This window comes from Trachymyrmex cornetzi, unplaced genomic scaffold (genome assembly GCF_001594075.2).
Source record: "Trachymyrmex cornetzi isolate Tcor2-1 unplaced genomic scaffold, Tcor1.1 scaffold190, whole genome shotgun sequence".
Lineage (NCBI taxonomy): Eukaryota > Metazoa > Arthropoda > Insecta > Hymenoptera > Formicidae > Trachymyrmex > Trachymyrmex cornetzi.
Window position 1 is genome coordinate 151,026 of NW_017296528.1, and position 17,745 is coordinate 168,770.

The window sequence follows — 17,745 nt, forward strand, 5'->3', positions numbered from 1 at the left end:
AGACACGATAAAGTGATTTTGCAGCATGACAATGCTCGACCCCATGTTGCGAAAGTGCTCAAGACATACTTGGAAACGTTGAAATGGGAAGTCCTACCCCACCCGCCGTATTCTCCAGATATTGCTCCCTCTGTCACATGTTTCGATCAATGGCACATGGCCTGGCTGACCAGCACTTCCGGTCTTATGAAGAAGTAAAAAATTGGATCGATTCGTGGATCGCCTCAAAAGATGACCAGTTTTTTCGACGCGGAATTCATACGCTGCCCAAAATATGGGAGAAAGTAGTGGCCAGCGATGGACAATACTTTGAATCATAAATATATAACCAGTTTTTTACAATAAAGCCTCGAAAAAAAACGGCGGAAGCAAAGTTGTACACCTAATATATAGTTTGTCTAAAGTATAAATATTAACACATTTGTAAAACTAACACCTATATATCCTTTATCTCAAATCTGTTTGAAAGAGGCAAACATTGAATATTTGTTAACACATACCCATGCGTAATTTTCCACTAGTACTTAAGGATTAATGTTAAGGAACCTTATTCATTATATTTTAATTAATTTTAGCATTTTATTTACTAAACAGCAATCACAAAAAACATATCATTGCTATTGATATCATAATGCGTGCCATCTTAGTGGCAATATTTCGATATTTTATCGCTCACGATCTTTAAATTGTCGATTTATGTTCAAAAATATTGTCTTCTATTAGGTGTACAACTTTGCTTCCGCCGTTTTTTTCCGAGGCTTTATTGTAAAAAACTGGTTATATATTTATGATTCAAAGTATTGTCCATCGCTGGCCACTACTTTCTCCCATTTTTCGGGCAGCGTACGAATCCCGCGTCGAAAAAAACTGGTCATCTTTTGAGGCGATCCACGAATCGATCCAACTTTTTACTTCTTCATAAGACCGGAAGTACTGGTCAGCCAGGCCGTGTGCCATTGATCGAAACAAGTGATAGTCAGAGGGCAACGTCTGGAAAATACGGTGAGTGGGGTAGGACTACCCATTTCAACGTTTCCAAGTATGTCTTGATCACTTTCGCAACATGGAGTCGAGCATTGTCATGCTGCAAAATCATTTTATCGTGTCTTTCATTGTATTGCGGCCGTTTGTCTTTCAATGCTCGGCTCAAACACATCAATTGCGTTCGATACCGATCGCCTGTGATTGTTTCAGTCGGTTTTAACAGCTCATAATACACTACGCCGAGCTGGTCCCACCAAATAGAGAGCATGATCTTAGAGCCGTGAATATTCCGTTTGGCCGTCGACGCGGAAGCATGGCCGGGATCTCCCCATGATTTTCTGCGTTTGGGGTTATCGTAATGAACCCAGTTTTCGTCCCCAGTCACAATGCGATGCAGAAATCCCTTCTGTCTTTGCCTTTCAAGCAGCTGTTCAAACAAACGCCGTTCAACATCTCTCGGCTTCAACTCGTACGGCACCCAATTTCCTTGCTTCTGAATCATTCCCATGGCTTTGAGGCGTTTTGAAATGGCTTGTTGAATTACTCCCAATCGTGCCTATTCTTCTTGATTTTGACACGAGTCTTGATCAAGTAATGCCTCCAATTCTGCATCTTCGAAACTTTCTCTGTTCCATCGCTATGCCGGTCTACGACGTCAAAATCACCGTTCTTGAAGCGTTGAAATCACTCACGACACGTTCTTTCACTAATAGCGGCCTCACCATAAGTATTTGAGAGCATTCGATGAGCCTCAGTCGCAGATTTGTTCATATTGAAGCAGAAAATTAAAACTTCCCGCAAATGACGAGAATTTGGCTCGTAAACTGACATTTTCAATCGAGAATAACTTTATGATGCAGACACAAATCGACTAATGTTTCTATGGGGTTATGTTGACAGATGCCCAAGTTTATTGTGTGACGTCTATGATCTATTTGTTTCGACCACCACCGCTAAAGCTATCTATAGGAAAACGGCGGAAGCAAAGTCGTACACCTAATAATTTGGGCAGAAAAATATTCTCGAGAAGTTCTTTTTATAAATAAAATAAATAAACTCACCAAATAGCAACAGTTATAAATTTTGGTATTTGTTATAACCGAATCTAGCTTGCAGCCACTCGGCTGAGCTGTCCGGTGCGGTGCAGACGTTATGAAAGGCGGGGCGATGATCTGTTGCAGGAGGCGCCAATGAAGTTATTCTACCGGGTGTTGCGAAAGGAAGGGCAAGTTTCGATCTCAAAAGTTCCCGCATACAAGGACGACGTGATCAAGGATGTTCCGCCGGCGATGGAAAATATACAGCGACCACCGACCCCACCACCCAGTCCCAAGCCCAATCGTGAGCACGAAGAGGAAGCTCGTAATACAGAGCCACGTCGTGCTCTCGAAACAAACGTCAATGTTCACGACAAAGAGATAAAAACGAAAAAACCACGTTGTGAGGTGACTCCCGTTATGCGTACCCCGGATCCTCCGTCAATCATCGAACTGTCGACAAGTAATCGTCATCGGTCGCTAGAGAAAACGAAGAACAAGGATATGGCAAGATTGGAACATCGGAAGCGGCACAAACGACACAAACGAGTAATCGCGGAGATCACTACAGTGCCACGCGAGGATCTCTTGAAGCTTAAGGTCCGCCTGACGCCGCGTCCTCCGAGGATTACTTCTGGGGTGACAGGCGGCGGAGGAGGTGGGAGCGGAGGTAGTGCAAATAGTCAAACGAAGGAGAAACTGTTACAGATGCGAGCAGTTAGACGCGACAAGCTCAAAGCAATTGCAGTGCAGCAGCGATCGCCGACGAGTTCAGTAGCTCGAGAGGAAACCAAATCCAAAGAGTGCGTCGTAATAGAGACGGAAGAAACTATCGAGGATATCATCGATAGCATTCCTGACGAGGTCGTGCGTATTGCGCAGAACATAAACAATCAAAACGAAGAAACTAAGTTTAAGGAGTGTTCCACGGCGAAAAAGATTAATAAGGAGGTGCCGGAAGGAACAAAAACACCTGAAAGCAGTGACGAATCGGAGAGTCCGAAGAAAGACGAGGAGATTCTGCGGCGGGAAAAGCCGTTAACGAAGCCAGCGGTGACAGAACGGCGAAGCAACGAACACAAAATGGCACTGACAAGGTAGACAACCTGAACCATGACAAGCTAGAGAAGCAGTTGCGCGAAAACAAGGCGAACCGTGTGCGAAGCTTGCTGGCGGAAAAGAAGATGCGTGACGCCCTCAAAACTATTATCTCCAAAAAGGAAGAATTAACACCGTCCGTCATAAAGACGCCAGCGTCCGTTCTTACTTCTGCCGCCGCTGCTGTCACCATCGCCACACCCGTGCCTACCGCGCCCGTGGCTGTGCCTGTCATGCCGAAGATGAAGGAACCACCGCCGTTGACGCCTATACGCGTCGCGAAATCATCCAGTTTTGCCGCGACCAGCGTGATAGTGTCGAATATCACTTCCAAGTATGAAACGCCATTAGACCTCAGCAGCGGTACTACCGTCAACGACAACGATAACGTTCTCGATTTGTCTGCTACGTTACCCGGCGGCAACCATCTTCCATCTTTCTCGTCCTCCTCATCTTCTCTAACTTCTTCCTCATCTTCCTCTTTACCGCCATTGTCGAAGCTGTCAGCGCGATCCATAACCGGCGGCACTGTTGGCACGGTCGTCCGCAAATCCAAGGAGTTGGAACAGCAACGCGGCAAAGGACAGCAAGAATCGAATCTGAAGACTCTTTCGGATGTCGCAGTGTCACGTATGAGTAGTACCGAAAAGAATTCGCCGGTAGAATCGCTAGCCTCCGCGAATGTAAACGCCGCCGCTAATAAGGTCGCTTTGCGCATACCACAGCCGCATCATCGCATCTCCGGTTTTGGTATGAAAAGCAAGCCTAACCTCGGTGTCCGCCACATCCCAAATCCTCAAGTCGTGGTCTCCCAATATCGTAATCAAAAGTTACTTCAACGCAATTACTACAATATCGTCCAGAAGCCATAATAAACGCGTATCTTTTATCGCTAATATAACTTATCCCTTATCTCCTGCCCCTCTTTCTTTTATTATTTCCTTATGATATAAAATCACATTTCGATCGTTAATTTTCCATCGACATCTTGGATTTTAAAGGCATAGTCGATTATTTGATTGCGAATTCTGATAGATTAATTTAAATTTATAAAAAATATAAGTAAAAGACATTCCAACTTCTATTACACTATACGATAGTAAAAACTCGTTGTTAAAGCTTTCGCAAGTATATAAGAATTTTTTCAGATTTTTATGAAGTCCAGAGCAATATAAAAATCTACACTGAAATTTAAAGGACCTAGATTGTAAACAAAGGGTCAAAATTTCATCCTATTGTTGACAGAGGGTTAGATTTTCACGTTGAGTACCAGAGCGTCGCGAGAGATGAAATTTCTATACAATTCTATACATATATGTATGTATATTGTAACAAGTATTTCGTGGATTTTATCACTCGGATCCATTGGAATTTTTTTAATACGCGATGAGAGATTTTACTATCCGGGAAAAAATGTTATGTACAGGGAAAACCAGGGCACCATGGGTCACGGGGTACCATGGATCATCGATTGTTTAACATAATCTAGAATGTTTAAATTAATACTACTAGTACAATATGACTATACTTTGTTGCCCATACTTTTTATCCAGGTGCTAGTGATAAAATTTCATTGTGTCGAAAAGCATCGATTATTAATGGTTTTCGTGGTACAAAAATAACTTTTTAACCGCATAAAAATGTTGTAATATATTATTATTTTTGTAGTAGAAAATATATGTATGAAGATAAGGTGCAAGTTTCTGCGTATCTTTTCTCAACTTACTATGTTAGAAGTAATAATCTAACATTTATTTTTTATAGTATTCTATTAAATATATAGTTGGGGTACCATGGGTCATACATTAAATATTCATGATGAAACAGGACAATACAGAAAATATATGTACTAAACGGACAGTTTATACTTCTAAGCAATTAATTCTATTTTATCGTAATATATTTTTTATCTTATATTAATGGTTATTTCTCATTTGTTTTCTTATAACTTTTTATTTTATTATTTAATAATTATTAGTTATAATTATACTTTATTGTTTAGTGACTATGCTAAGAATGTGTAAGTTAATTGAAAATACTTTTCAACTTTCACCACCGTTATTTCTTGCATAATCCTACTATTTTGAGTGTGACCTATGGTACCCCGGGTATGGGGCACCATGAGTCATTTCTTATAAAATATGTTTTTATTTTCTTCTTAAAAACTAATAAATATTTACTAAATATACTTATTAAATTTTAAAATATGCATTATTTAATTATTTAAAAAAATGATACAAAAATTGTTATATTTAGATGCACTTTTAAGAGTTTAATTTTTGTGACTCACGGTGCCCCGGTCTTCCCTACATACAGGGTATCAGGAAATAACCGCAAAATGTTTCGTGCGTGAATAGAAGAGACTATACTAAGTCGAAGAGTCCTGTACCATTTTGCAAGTTTCCCTAATAGTTAACGAGATATTAATACTTAAAGATAGCTGAATACACGCGTCCGCCCGACCTACTACTGCGAAGTGTATACGTCTACCGATCGCTTGGCGCGCAGGTCGTAAAACTTGCAAAATGGTATAGGACTTTTCGACTCAGTATTATCTGTTCTACCCACGCACGAAACATTTTGCGGTTATTTTCTGACACTTTGTATATATGTATATATATGTATAGACATATTTTATATATAATTATGTATGAAACATTTTTTCCCGGGTACTCTACCGACAAAATCAAATTATCAAATATAGTATTCAATCTTACTCAAATTAAATAACCTTGTTTATATAATGTTATACATTCATCAGATATTTTTTATTACATAAAAGCGCACAAATTACGTATTACATTCGATCTATAATTATTGCCGTCGGTAGGGGAAAGTGGGCGAATTGTGCGCACCTAAGGGATATTTGTTTTCTTGGGATGGTTTTCTAAGATCAAAGCGATATAAATACGGAAATAGAAACTATAAACATTTTTTACTATAAACATTTTTACCATTACGTATTTTTACCTTGAACAGATTTTCATTCAATAAGGTTGTATTTGGCAAAAAGGAAAAAACGAAAAAACGAAAAGTTTCTCGCGCGTCGGGTAATTATGCGCAAAACAAAAGTCGTAAGAAATGAATGAATTGTGGAATGTTGACATAGTAATCAGAACATACATTCATTATATTGCAATATAAATATATATTAAACATATTTTAAATGTACATTGTATATATTAAGAAAAAATACAAAACTAATATAATAATAATGCACATACAGTAGAGTTTGGCAAAATGAAATGGCAAAATAAAATAGTAATGCCAGAAAGAAACGAAAAAACTAGTGCTAGTCATACAATATATGAAAGATAGGTAATTGTGCGCATTTTAAAATGCTTGCGCACAGTTGCCCGCCTGTGTTGACCTGACTCGGTACGAAATACGATTACTTCAATAATTCCTAACCAAACTTAATAAATAACAGCTCAAAACATGCACATAATAACGTACTTTAATAACATATACAATTTTAAACAAACAAATTAAAAATACGGACTTACCACCTTATTTTCTGAATGCTAAAATAACAAGAAAAGATGTAATTTCACTTTTTTGTACTTCTCTGGCTAGTGATGTATGTACGTCGTATCTTTTGTAGTTATATCTTAAGAGGACGACTTCCTGCGTAAAAATTTCGTCACGATGATGTCTTCCTATATTGGAAAAGTACCAAATCAGGATGCGCACAATTACCCGTTGCGCACAGTTCCCCCACTTTCTCCTACGTCTTATTTTTCCAGAGAGATAGGGAGGGAAAGGAAAGCTATCCACTCGTCGAATTGTTGTTACTTAGAGATATCAAAACTACGTATGACTGCAACTATATATCTAACCTGTGTTACGATCTATAAATTATGGTTACCAACAGATCGATTTGACAAATGGACTGTCACGAAGAGAATCTGTGACGTTTGGTAAAGTTGTATCCACTATTTAATAGGGACGATATAACTTAGCGCGCGCGCGCGTCGTGTGAGTGATGTGTAAGTCGAGATATAGAGAATGATAATAGCAAAACGAATGATAATATATACAGTCGCCCGTTGTTCTTTCTTTAAAACTGCGCGAGAACCTTCAGTTTGCTGAAAGTTAACTACGGGTTCGAGTACTCAAAGATTTCTGTAGTAAGTTTAATATTTATTATAATTGAGTAGATCTCGTCAAGTCGTCAGTAATAAGCTGAGCGTATCTATATTTTTGAATTTTTTTGTGTATACTTTTACTCAAAATTCTTATATCATATTTAGGATTTATCAAATGTCTAAGGCCCAGTTTCACAATTCATGGTTAACTCTTAACCGAGGTTCAACTTATTTGTCATCTTTTTCCAATTCTAGAATTGAAAAGAGTTAATAAATAAGTTGAACTTCGGTTAAGAGTTAACCATCAGTTGTGAAACTGGGTCTAAATAAAAGAAGAATGCATTTTAGATCAGACAAATTCCTTATGGTCAGTGGTATTTTACTTATTATTATAATATATGTTTATCACTATTGGATTAATTTAGTTGCTTGTTTGTTGAATTAATTATGTGTGCATGCGTGCGTAATACTTTTGAAACGTTCGTTTATTGAGAAATTGAAAATATTTAAAAAATGTGTATATAATTTTTCTGAATGTTCTCCAAGATGTAAATAATAAACTATCCACGATTAAAAAATCGCATGGATGAAATTTGATTATGTTCGTCTGTGTCACATCAACGTTATTCTCAGGAAATCTATTCGAGACTCGAACTCGTATGAGTTATTTTTCTTGAGTATATCATATTACGTACTGGCCTATCACGTCGGATGCGATTTTTCCCTTCAACTCAGAACTTGCGATTAGTAAAATATATGTATATGTATTAATAATTTATAGAGATGCCAAAGAATACCCGAGAATGTGTGCAATGTACTAGTGTAATTTAGTTATTATTTAACGTAAACATATAATCGATTTATCGCTCGGCGAATTAGCGGTGTCGAGATATAAAAGGTAGGTAGATAGTATTCACGACACATACGAATTGCATGTGTGCGTGATTTGTGATTTCCTGAAGGGAACTCTGTAATATATATAGATGTCAGAGAGACGAGATGTTTTTATAACAGCACATTTTTGTGAAATTTATAAAAAGTATTTGTTGCAAAATCAGATTGTAGAAGTATCGTTATGAATCGTGACCGCGCACTCCAATTAATGTGCGGCGATGACCAAAAAAGTAGTACGTCTTTTGACTGACAAGCGTATAGGCCTTAAAGTGGCGGAATAAGTGGCGGACAAATTGCAAATTCACGCCATTTGGAAAAATAAAACTTTTTTTTAGCGAGTTTTATTTAATTCTTCCGAATTCGAGTTACGCACGTTTTGTAATTCCTGCATTAAAATAATTCATAGCGTACATTTACATTTGATGTATAGAAGCGAGGTTGATATTCTCAGTTTTTCTTTGGCTATTGAATTAGAAATAATGTTCCGAAACTGAACGTTCAGCATTTCTAATTCAATATTAAAAATAAAACGTTTGTGTTATCATAGTCATCCAAATCTCTATATTTGCGATGTTTTTCAATTTTATAAAAAATCTTGGATAAATTGAAAATATTAGTTTTGCTTCTACACTCTTGCTACACACATGCACACTTATACACACAATATACATACACAACACACACAGAATATTGTAACAAAGAATAGATGCCAGTATCTTAAGTAGATGGTTATATATATATTGTAGAAGAAAATAACTGGATTATCAATTATAGAATAATCTCCACTAAAAGATTCATTAATTTGAGGAACAGATGACCAATCGCAAAATATAGCATCGGATAGCATAAACATTTCAAGTTTAATCAACATTAGGATTAAATTTGAAGTTTAATCTTAACATTGAGGGTTGTTTAAATAATCACCAAAAATATTCTGTACGCATAACAGCTATATTCCAAAGTATGAGTTACAGCGAACAATAAAATGCAGGAGCATTCGTAAAAGCCGGTTTTTCTACACGCGCTTACGATATAAGATATAGTCGATGTATAATCCTTCTGATATAACACATACATTGAAAAATATATAGCAAGTTCATACACGCGAAACGAACTATATAATTGCGATTTAAAAAATAAAAATGCGTATTCGATAAGAAATTATTTAAAGTGGTCTTAAATTTCCTTGAACGGTTGTTCTTCCTTGTCGTTTATATCGTAATTTTTAAGGCTCTTCTACGCAAAGTTAACACTTGAAAGATGATTTTTGACAGTCATAATAACAAACTTTGTATTTTAAAGAGTTGGTCGAGATAAATTTTATTCATCATAAAAAAATTTTTTGAACTAGATTTTATCAATTGCATATTATCAAATGCGCTTGAATAGCACAATTGTATATACCGTGTAGATGCATGGATATACTGCATATATTGCGATCATTTGCAGGAAATCTCATCCGATATTGCAATATCCCTTATATTTGCATTATTGTCAATGTGCCAAAACATAAAGTAAGAATTTAACATTTTTTACCAATGTGTATACTTTTGCGTTTACTGTTTAATTATATTGAACTGTTTAATTACTGCGAATTTTTAGATAAATATAGATACCTTAAATATATTTTTCACCACAAAAAATGATGAATAAGCAATGAATTTTATTGTTGTAAACGTTTCAGTACTGGTAAAACTGCAAGAGATTGCATATTCTTGGTTTTGATGTAATTCATCGCAAAGTCAATTAATAACGGGTACCAATAGTAAACGAATAATATAACGTATAATTTCCATTTAAAAAATCAGATGTACAGTTTGCATGTGCGTGGATCCAATGAAATTATAACGGTTTATTGCATTTGTGAAGAAGAAACACATTCGAGATGTTTATAAAAAACCAGCTCCTGTACTTGAATGAAATCAATACATGAAGCGGCTTTCGATTATCAGTGTAATTTCTAAAACAGAACAGAATTGTGTTAAAATATGAGTGTGACGAAATATATTCAAATCGGTATTAAGGACGAAATTAGCGAATATTAATATAATTACAGCGGAGAATGATAATAAGCAGATTTAATGCCAAATAACATACGTAAAGTTGAATAGTTATTTATTCCTACGAATTTTAATCCTGCTAATCTGTTCAAATTTACTATACGATCATATCATTTAGATCAATGGTAATTAAAAAAGTCCTAAAAAAACTAAAATAAATTTTCACAAAAAATTTTACTCTATAAAAGACGAAGTTATTAAATTTCAGAGAAAAAAGTTTTTAAATAGAATCTTAGTGAGAAAATAAATTACATTTTGGATCAAATAGACCCGAACAGATTAACAGGATTAAAGTAAAAATGTAACTATTGTTCCCTATTTTTCTCAAACTTTTTATTATTATAAATACATAATGTTTTTACATGTTTACATTTCTTATTTATCACATTAATGATAATAACGATAAGAAGTAACCAATAATGCAAATAAAATTTATTCGTGGAACTTGGGAGAGAAGTTATTCAATAATAGAAAATTAAACATGTCTATAAGTAACGAACACATGCGACGTTAATATTAAATAGGTTTATCGTAATAACAACGTAGAGAAATGAATATCTGCTTCCGAAGTGAGAAATATTAATGAGTAAATATTGCAAATAGTAGGAAAATAAAACCGCAAACACAAATATCGTCACGAACCAAAACTAGATTTGTGTGAAAGAAGTAGAATCGATTAAAAATCAATAGAACAATTCAGAAAAAAAACACTAATAGACAAATTAATATATGTGATAAGAATACATAAGATAAAAAAATGGGCAGAGAGTAATTAAAAACACAAAAGAAGTCAAAAAGAAAGTCAAAGCTATCGTTATACTTATTGTTAGATTAGTCTTTGATTCCCTGTAATAAAATCACGTTCATTGGTCTCTGCATATGTCGTCGGCACGATACAATAGAGCGCTTTCGATAAAAAACGTAAAAAAGAAGAAAGGATTAAATCAAAATTGCTATGTTGCGATCTAGAGGAAAAGAGCTATGATTCACTTTCACACACACGCCCACGAGCACGCGCACGCACGCACACACACACACACACACACACACACACACACACACAAAAGGGACCTAGATTTCTCAAAACTATCTTTCTATCGCGTTTTTAAGTGACAAAATAACACACGTTTATTATATCATATGAGATTATGTTATACCGCAACGAATCTCGGAACTTTCAGTAGAACTGAATCAATTCTACTGAAAGAAAAAACACGAGATCTGCGTCGAAATTATGTTACTAATTACGTCAATACAAGTCTGATAAGAATGTAGCATACAATTCAGTATACACACACATTTCTCGAAAAAAGAAAAAAACATACGATTTTTATTATTATACGACTTTTTATCAAAAACAACTATAAGGCAGTTTTTGGTATACCTTTATAAATTCCATAAAAATTGATCTATTCTTTTTAACTGAACGTTTTGCATCGTTTATCTTTCCTTCTTTTTTCTTTAACTCGAGACATTAAATAAAGACAAAAAGAGGAAGATTAAAATATGTAAGAAGTTCAATAAAAAAGAATAAACCTAATACATGATATAAAACTTCAACTGCGCAAGAAATTCATGCGTTTCCTATGTAACATGGCTCATTCAATGATTATCACGATAACCGATATAAAGACAAATAAATATATAATAACGCCGATATTTGTAGATTTATATATCTTTTTGAGATCTTGTGAATATAAATCTACAGAATAAGAGAGAAATAAGAGTTTGAGAATCGTTACGATTCATCGTTAATCAATATACAGGTATTTTCTATCTTCTTTTCATATTAAATACCTTGAAGAAACAAGTCTTATCGAGGGCGAAAATCTTCAGCATTCACTTTAATTATAGCGACGATTTCGAATAATGTGTACGGGGACGCATGATAACGAAAGTGTTGGCTCGAAAAATGACTTCGTTTGCGAGAACCAAAAACCTCAGAGACACCTTCACGATTGTAATTCATTCTTATCATTACTAATCATATTGTAGCAAGTGTATTATACAGTATTCTATTCAAACGGATTCGTCCGCTTGAGTTGCTTATAGTATTAATTATAATGTAATCAACGGTAATAATTACTTGTTCTATGCCAAACTATAGCGAGGAACGATTAATATACATATATTCATTTATGTTTGCCGAAATTTGTATAAGTTGTTCCATTATTTTTAGACGGTTTTACGATATGTTAAAAAAATATACACGTTTGCATCTTCTATTATTATATTACAAATATCATAAATCTATTAGCTTTGTTATTACAATTGTTCATTTTATAAATGTTCATTTTTGAACATTTATATTACATTCCGATTTTGACGTTATTGTTATTTGATTATTTCATTTAATAAACTTAATATTTATTTAAATAAAGTAAAATTTTTTTTGTGTTAACAGGTTGTCTACCCATATTAACTTTAAGTATAACTAACGTTTATGAATTATTATAACAAAATTTTATTACAATTATAATTAGATATTATGGATTAAATTGTATTAACATTGAAGTAGCTGTTAAAAATTGATGTTCGTATCTCAATTCAACACTCATAAACCGATATTCATCATCGTTTAAATCAATGTTGCTAATTCTTCCTTATACGCATAAGTATACGTAGTTCATATAAATAAGTAATACGACAGTGAAATATATTCACTATTGAAATTAATTAAATATAAATATAAGATGGAGACATACTAAATCGCGGGTTTTTCATTAGTAAAAAACAACATATTCGTATGTATGTTCTCACTACAATAGTATTGTGCACAAGTTAAATTGTTATATCTATATACTTGAAATGGCAATTCCAAGCATTTCCAAAAAAATCCAAGAACGGTACTATAAAGCTCCTAAAATCAAAATTGATGACAAAAGTGATCAACGCACCAAAATCGGTTTTTACGATGTGCGAGCGCGTGTATCTGTACAATATTATCTTTGATATTGTTGCCGTTCGAATGTTTTAATTAATGACAAAACGAATATATCACGCGATGCGATTTTCGATGTTAATGAGAGAGAAATAATTATCGAGTTTAATGAAAGCGAAAAATTAGGTGCCGAATGGATAAAAGCAGTAATTGTTGCGCGTATTTATTAGTTGCTCCATCCAATCCAATTCATCTGTTTCGATAAAGTTTTTCAATCATATCGTATTGTACGTTGTAGAACTTGCTCGTAAATGAAATATAAAATGTATAATATCTTGCTTGTGATTCACATGAATTTACTCATCCTTGCCTTATACAGTGACACACGAAATGCTTTTCCAGTAGATTTACAATGGTAAGTCAACTGTAAGTGAATATATGATTTATTGGATTCTATAAAAAGGAATTATATTATTATTTTGCATTATAACTTAATTCTTAAAAAAATGAAAGAAAAAGGGCTACGAGCCTAAGAGTTAGCCGTTAGAAATAGAAATTTTTTAAAAATCACAGGATAAATATGTCATTTAATTAGAATATAAAACTTTAATTTGCCGGTAATAAACAATAGAACACAAACAAATGTTTCGATCCCTGTTGGATCATTATCAATGTTAATACATAAAAATAGAACGGTGAAAATATTACAAAGTTAAAATATGTAAAAATTACAATTCGCTCTCAATCGCAAGCAATAATATAATAAAACTCACAGTTGTTTAATATAATAAAATTCGCTCAGTATGAGTTGAAAGTAGTGATGTACTCGTATTTCGATACGAGAATCTCGGAATATCGTCCCGGAATTTCTCGTATCGTTAAAAATATCATTTCCGAGATTATCATATATCATTTGTTTTTCTCGTCTTGGTCTCGTCTCGAAAAAATCGGAGAAATATCGGAATAAGAAATAAACATTACCTATGAAAGAGTTAAAACCAGATCGGAGGCAGAAGTTGACAATAGAAACATCTACACACGTAGAGAACCTTTGGTTATCTCCCAGTTACTATGACCACTTAATACTCTGGATGGTCTCATGGAGATCGAGACCTTCAAAATAGTCAGTTATGTAAAAAAAATTAATTCTATAATATTAGTTAAGAAAACTAATTAATATAGATTTACAGTTCTTAATGAAAATTAAAATATTTTATTCTTTTGAATGAAAATATAATAAAACGTAACAACTACTTTCAACTAAACAACTTTATTCTATGAGGTTGATTATATTATTTGCTAAATCGCAAGTTATCCAGGAGTTTAAGCATAATAACCATGTAGCAGATTCATCTATTAGTTTGTTACGATGTTTACGAATAATAAGAGCGGCTCTTGAAAATAATCGTTCTGCAGGAAAAGACGTAGCAGGCGTTGCTAAGAAATCCCTAGCCACCGATATTTCACCGATATTTCACCGATATTTCTCCTGATATTTCACCAATTCGTTGCTTTTTGCACGGATTATCACACATTTTTCTTTATATCTTTATGTCTGCGATAAAATATAAATGTGTTGTCTGAGTATATATAAATATTTCAAACAAATAGTCGATATTCTTGAACGTCTCGCGATAAAATTCGAAAATCTCGAGAAGCGAGAATATCGGCCCATCGAGTCGAGAATCTCGAGAAGCGAGAATATCGGCCCATCGAGACGAGAATCTCATATCAATCATTTGTTTTTGTTGAGACCAAATCTCGGTATAGGTATTTTTTCGTCTCGTCTCGCTCGAATGCATCACTAGTTGAAAGTTATGCGAATGTTGTAATTGGTAACAATGTGTGCTTCTGGTTATTAGTTGTAAATTAAAATAATTCGTATCTGTTAAAAAGTACATAAAAATTTTTTAAACATATAATATTGAGTGTATAAAATAAAACGTAAAGTATAAAAATATAATATATGAGGCAAAGAATAAAATTAAAAATTAACAATAAAAAAGTATTCTAAAATTTTACTACACAGAAAAAAAACTTCTACTTATTTCAAGAAAAAATTATTTAATTCAAGAAAATAATTTTCTTAAATAGTCCCTAGCAGGCATTTAATTAATTTATGAAACAATTTTCTTGTTACTAGTAAATATTTTTGGTAACCAAGAAATTGCTTTTTAAAATAAAAATTATATTTTATAAAAAGTAATCAATGTACGATTTCTAATACTCTCATGTCATAAATTTAAGAAAAATGTTATCTTTTTAACAACAATCAGATTCAATGACATTTATTAGATTTAATAAAACAATTTTCTACTGACAAGTAATTGTGTTTTTATTAAAATAAAATATTTTTTTTATATTGATAAATTATTTGCTTCAGGATAATATTTTATTGGAACAAAAAACAAATTTATTGTGGCAAGTAATTAATTCTTTCAATCAATAAATTACAGTTCAAGAAAATGTGTTTACTTGAAACAAGTAAATTTTTTTTTCCGTGTAGCAGCAAACAAATTATTCAGTCGTAATAATAAAAATTATGTGATATATGGCTACTAAGTAAAATATATATAATTAAATTTAGTAACAATTAAAATAACGGATAATAGATACCTTGTAAATCGTGTGTCAGTATAATATAAAATTCTCTATTTTCAGACAATGCGATGAGAGTGGAATAGTCATATCTCTAGTATGTTCAGAGTGTCTCTAGTATTTTCACAATGTGAAAAACGACAAACTATTGTGAGAAGGTTGAGATGGTAAAATAGAAGGAAGGGGTACATGAGAGTAGGAAAAATAAAGTAGAGGAAAAAATGAAAGAGGAAAGAAGAGAAGTAAGAAAAGAAGGAAAACAGTTAAGAAGGAGAAAGAGATTGAATAATTTGAGAGTAAGAAGCAGGTAATGATTCAGTATCGTTCATTTTATTTAGACCTTGTTTCTGTCTTTTAATGTGAAATATTTCAGATACTAATCTCTTATTTATAAGCGAAGACTCGCAATCTAAAATTTTCACATCGTCCCATCTAAAATTGTGGTCTAAATTAATACAACTTAATTCTTGTTTTGAAAAAAGAGATCATTACCAAATCTAATAATTATTACATAATTTCCGTACATTTTCGTATAATATATTTTCGTCATATTCATTACATAACGCGGAAAGGAGTTCGTGCATTTTAGGCGATTTGAGGAACATGCAGGGATCATTGTGTTCATCTTTTTTCTTATTCTATTTTACTTACTGAATTCAAAAATCGTGATTAAAATTATTCTATGGTATTCGGGAAATTTTTTTTTCACATCAACAAGAGAAAGCAACGGTCGATTTTACATATTGCTGAATCATATCTGCGAATTTCTCTTTGTTTTTGTATAAAATCGTTTTTCTTTATTAAAATAAACTATTATTAAAGTCATAATTTTTATTTGCACTGTACAGGACAATCCACTTTAATCCATAGATTCAATTTTCTTCGAAATGATTAATAATATGAAAAAGTGTTTCAGATGAAAGTGGAATTGTTTCGAGGAGGACGTATTTTGGCCATGTTTTTTCTTCTAGATGGAGGCACTAAAAAGATATGAAGGTCATCTCCACTTTTTTAAATAGAAATTATATGATTTTTTTACATAATATGATTTCTCTAATTATTCTGCATATAAAAGTATTAAAGTAAAGATATTAAAAAACCATTAGTTTACGAGGTATCTTATACTTCATTATGGCATATGTTGGCATAAAATGTTAAATACCTCGTAAACTATTAATTTTTTTATAATCGTATCTTCGTGCTGCCCAAATTGCCTAAAACGAATGAACTTCTTTTCATGTACTGTTAGAAATGTTTGCGACACTTTTACTCGAGGGGAGACTGGGAACAGTTGCAATGGAGGTAAATTGTAACAATGCGTACTTTTAAATGATAAGAGATAAAATGATCATATGAAAAACAAAATTAATCGGTATTGAGGCCTGCATCTGCCTCATGCCATCAATCGCGCGCGCGCGCATGTAAAAGGAGTTGTAAGTACTGTACCCAGAAGACAAGCCACGTAAGTGTAAATTTACGATTTTATACTTTTTTGCTTTAAACTTTAAAATAAAATGCTTTTTATTGTATTTTCATTTTATTAATTCTAAAATGTACGTTTTCTCAAGCTATGTGCATGTCTTTTTTGATATTTTTAAGTGGTTTCAAATATTCATATAAATTTTGACAACAACGATTTGAGGTTAAAAGTACCGTATCGCTAGGGTACATTGTAACACTATTTTACGTACTTAACGGTAAATGTTAAGAAGAGCTCGCTCACCTCAAATTTTGATAAAAATACACATGAATCAATACGTTTTCGCGTAAAAATAAATATTTGACAAGAAAAAAGTGTCGGTATGCTTTGTGTATCGAAATATCTTAAGTTAAAGTTGATAATTATTCAAGTTAGAAAATCTGTCACAACCACGAAATACTGCGATGCGAGCACGCGCGTGCTCGCAAAAAAAATGTGACCTCATGACGTCACATTTTCATGCTCTGTGTGGCCATGTGCGAATGCGTTGTAAGTATTCGTTATTGCAATATAAATATTATTCACTGCTTTACAAATACAAATTCCCCGAGTAGAAATTGAACCTCATTTCTAGCTAACGGTTAGCTAGAAAAGTTGTGTCTTAGATAACTGCTGTCTGGTATTT

At 33.3% G+C, this 17,745-nt stretch overlaps 1 protein-coding gene across 1 annotated transcript in view; it reads left to right on the forward strand.

Annotated features, from left to right (window-relative positions):
- LOC108759509 (polycomb group protein Psc) overlaps positions 1-4,100 on the forward strand; it is a 37,828-nt gene extending 33,728 nt beyond the window's left edge. Inside the window, 2 exon segments of the mRNA XM_018504992.1 lie at positions 2,166-3,048; positions 3,051-4,100. Of these exon segments, the coding sequence (XP_018360494.1) occupies positions 2,166-3,048; positions 3,051-3,991 (1,824 nt within the window). The 3' untranslated portion in view covers positions 3,992-4,100.
- The last annotated feature ends 13,645 nt before the right edge of the window (positions 4,101-17,745 follow it).